Raw genomic sequence first — 3154 nt, forward strand, 5'->3', positions numbered from 1 at the left:
GGTGTTCCCCACGAGAGGCGCAAGGATGGTAGCAAGGTGTTTAGCAATGTTGTAAGTGGCTGAGTTTATGCTACTGACTATGGGTCTGAGTGGGACAGCTTCTTTGTGGAGCTTAGGAAGTTGGACGGAGGAACTTTGGCAGTGGAGAGGGTGACTGAGACTTTCATCCTGATTTGCTCTGCTTCCGTCTGTGATAATTTATTAATTCTGTGGCTGTGATGAGGTCCACTATGGGCAACTGTTGCGAAGAAATGGCAAAATTGAGTCCTTTGGCTAATACTCTCTTTTCAGGTTCAGTGAGATTCCTGTCTGAAAAGTTCTTCACCCATTTTTCCTGACTTCCTCAGGTGTGTGTTCTTCTCTGAGTTGTGTAGATTCAGACTGAGGAGTGAGTGTTTTTGAAAGCAAGTTGTGGAATTTCCTGCGTTGTCTTTCTTTTTCTTTAGAGTGTTGGGACCGCTGAGCCTTGTCCACAAACTTGTAAACCTCTTCTTAGATAGGAGACAGTAGAAGGGTTTTCATTTCCTGCAGAGTCTAGCAAATCTTGCTCTAATCTTGCTAATCAGCTATAGTGAAATGGACCTGTCTTATCCTTTCACTTAGAAGCTGATTTTGTGCTCTCCGTAGAATCAACTCTGTATCCCCTGACGGTGGATCCAAGGCGCAAACTCTTAGGAACAACCTTGTTCTGTCTGCATCTTCGTTAAAACGAAGATGGTTCCTATAATCCACTAGTTTCCTTGATTCCTTTTCATACTCCCGCACCAAGTGAAGGGTGTTCCTCCCCAAATGTACGCCGATGGTGTGCGTCCTGCTCGGAGTCGCCATTACCATTAATGGAGGTCCTGTTTGAGCTCACATTGGCACGGACCTCGTCGGGCCATTTCAACGGAGTGCACAGGGATATCACTTTGTATTAGTTTTGGTGGCTTATGCAATACGATATCCTGAAGCAGTGCCTCTGCGCACCATTTCTGCAACGAGTGTGGTGCAGGCACGAGTCTGCAGATACTGACTGACCAGGGCATCACAAGAGAGAGATGAGATAGGGCCAGAGGTACCTAATTCCCACATACCAGCCTCCTTCCATTGTAATAACCATCTCACACAGTTCAATTCAATTCAATTTTATTTATATATAAATATAATATATATATTTATATATAAATATATATAAATATATTTATATATAATCACAACAAAAGTCGCCTCAAGGCGCTTCATACACAGACGCAGAGAGTGGACGTGCTGCATTGGAACAGCGTTTTGCAGATGTGTTCTCCCACCCTCAGCCGTGCCAATCTCATAAAGCACAAAGGGAGGAAGCTGTAAAGCTGATTGTGCTAAAAAACTGTTGTTCATTTTGCAACGTTGTGTTTATGGTATCAATCACACACTTGATCTCAGTCCAACAAAAGATACTTTTCAGTTACTAAAGACAAAAGTTAGGGCAGAGACACCCATCACCCATGTATTAAAATCAACCCTTATATTTGAAATTATGTTGGTTTGTTCCTAAACAGTTTGTGCTACACTTTTTTGACCCCTTAAATTAAAGGTGAAAGTCTGTTGTTGAATCACACATTGATTTATTTAAATAGTGGTGTGCAGAGGCAAAACTAAAAAAAAAGAAGCTTTGTTTACTTACCCTCCTCTCACGAGAAGAAGATCGTGTCTGGATGAAGTCCATGTTCTTACAGGCTAGTAAGCGGTTTCGTACCTTAAAAACACCGCGATAGACTTCTGCCAGGGACTTAGATGGTTGATACCTGATAGGAAAATATTTCCTTTAGACAGGTACTGTGGGACAGTATGGAAATGCTTCATGCCATATATTAAAAGGTGTATTTTGTTGTACTACCTGCCCTCTCCACAGGCTTGGCCCAGCAGCCCTGTGTGCTTCAGTAAGGCTGCCAACACAAACCTGGACACAGTGTCTAATAGGGTCTCATTACTGAGAGATGCATTGTCCCAGTCTGCAACAAAATCCACAGTGCAGTCAGTGAATGTATATACCTGTAAAGCTAATTGCATTAAAGAAATGGTAGGATTCTGTATATACTCAAAACAGATGCAAACCTTTGCCAATAGCGTACTCATGCATGTTGATCCAAAGGCTGTTGGCAGGTTCTTTAGAGGAACCCAGGGCCAAATCCACCAAGACACTCAAGTCAGGATGCAGTGTGCAGTCGAAGGGTTTCTGCTCCTCATTACCAGACAGTGCAGCCTCCAATAATGAGCTGATGCAGGTGTCTGAAGGACAAGCAAACAATTATCTTCACAAGTCACAGAAGAAGCGATAAATGAACTCAACTGGACAAGAGCCCTAGGATTCTGATCAGTCTGAAGTAATGTCCTGCTCTAAGTTACATTCTACTACTAATCTACTCATGTTGCTACTACTGTCCGATACCGATTTAATCAACAAAACTGTTTTTTTTAAATATCTTGCTGCATTTTGTATAAGTTCATACTCAAGTTTAAAACAACAACTACACTAAAGCTATTCTGTTATACCTGTATGCAAAAAATACAACAAAATATTTCATAGCTCAGCAACACTGATCAATCTAATAAACTTAAACCTGCTCCATCCTCCCTATTCTGGTATTTTAAAGAGTACTTAGCAGAAATATTAAGCAACCTAACTAATAGGGTTGCAAACTCCCAGCAAAAAGAAATAGGGAACCACCCCCCCACCCTCCACCTCATGATGCTTAATCGATGTAATCAACTTTAATTTGACGCAGTGTGGAAAAAAAATGCACAGAAATCAATTATTTTTCAAGAATATTTAAATAGATTCAACATCTTTCTTCAACAGAACTGCAGACTGCAAAGATGGTACCCTCCCAAAGGAAAAAGTACTATAGCTTACTAGGGTATATTAGACTTAACAGTCACTATATACAGTGATGGACTTCTATACTTTTTACACAAAATTAAAACTTTGGGTGTAAGACTCAGATAATTATCTATTAAAAGCTCGACATTTTAAATGAGAATAAGAAAGAAAAGTATGTCTTTGTGCCCCCTTTTCCCTGTTCATGCCCTATCGGCCCCCCAGGCTACACTTTGCTAGATCCGCCCCTGCACAGTTACAGCCGTCAGCTGTAGAAAAAGATCCTGGTGTAGAAAGTAATATTAAATAAAT

At 40.9% G+C, this 3154-nt stretch overlaps 1 protein-coding gene across 1 annotated transcript in view; it reads right to left on the minus strand.

Moving 5' to 3' along the window:
• Positions 1 to 1648: 1648 nt before the first annotated feature.
• Positions 1649 to 3154, minus strand: part of LOC102304070 (probable E3 ubiquitin-protein ligase HERC1) — a gene marked incomplete at both ends in the record, with an annotated part of 10171 nt that continues 8665 nt past the window's right edge. The window contains 3 exon segments of the mRNA XM_005952911.3: positions 1649 to 1769; positions 1862 to 1976; positions 2080 to 2253. Coding sequence (XP_005952973.3) covers positions 1649 to 1769; positions 1862 to 1976; positions 2080 to 2253 — 410 coding nt within the window.

Source organism: Haplochromis burtoni, unplaced genomic scaffold, assembly GCF_018398535.1.
Source record: "Haplochromis burtoni strain Fernald_Lab_line unplaced genomic scaffold, NCSU_Asbu1 Contig_2482, whole genome shotgun sequence".
In the NCBI taxonomy this organism is placed as follows: Eukaryota; Metazoa; Chordata; class Actinopteri; order Cichliformes; family Cichlidae; genus Haplochromis; species Haplochromis burtoni.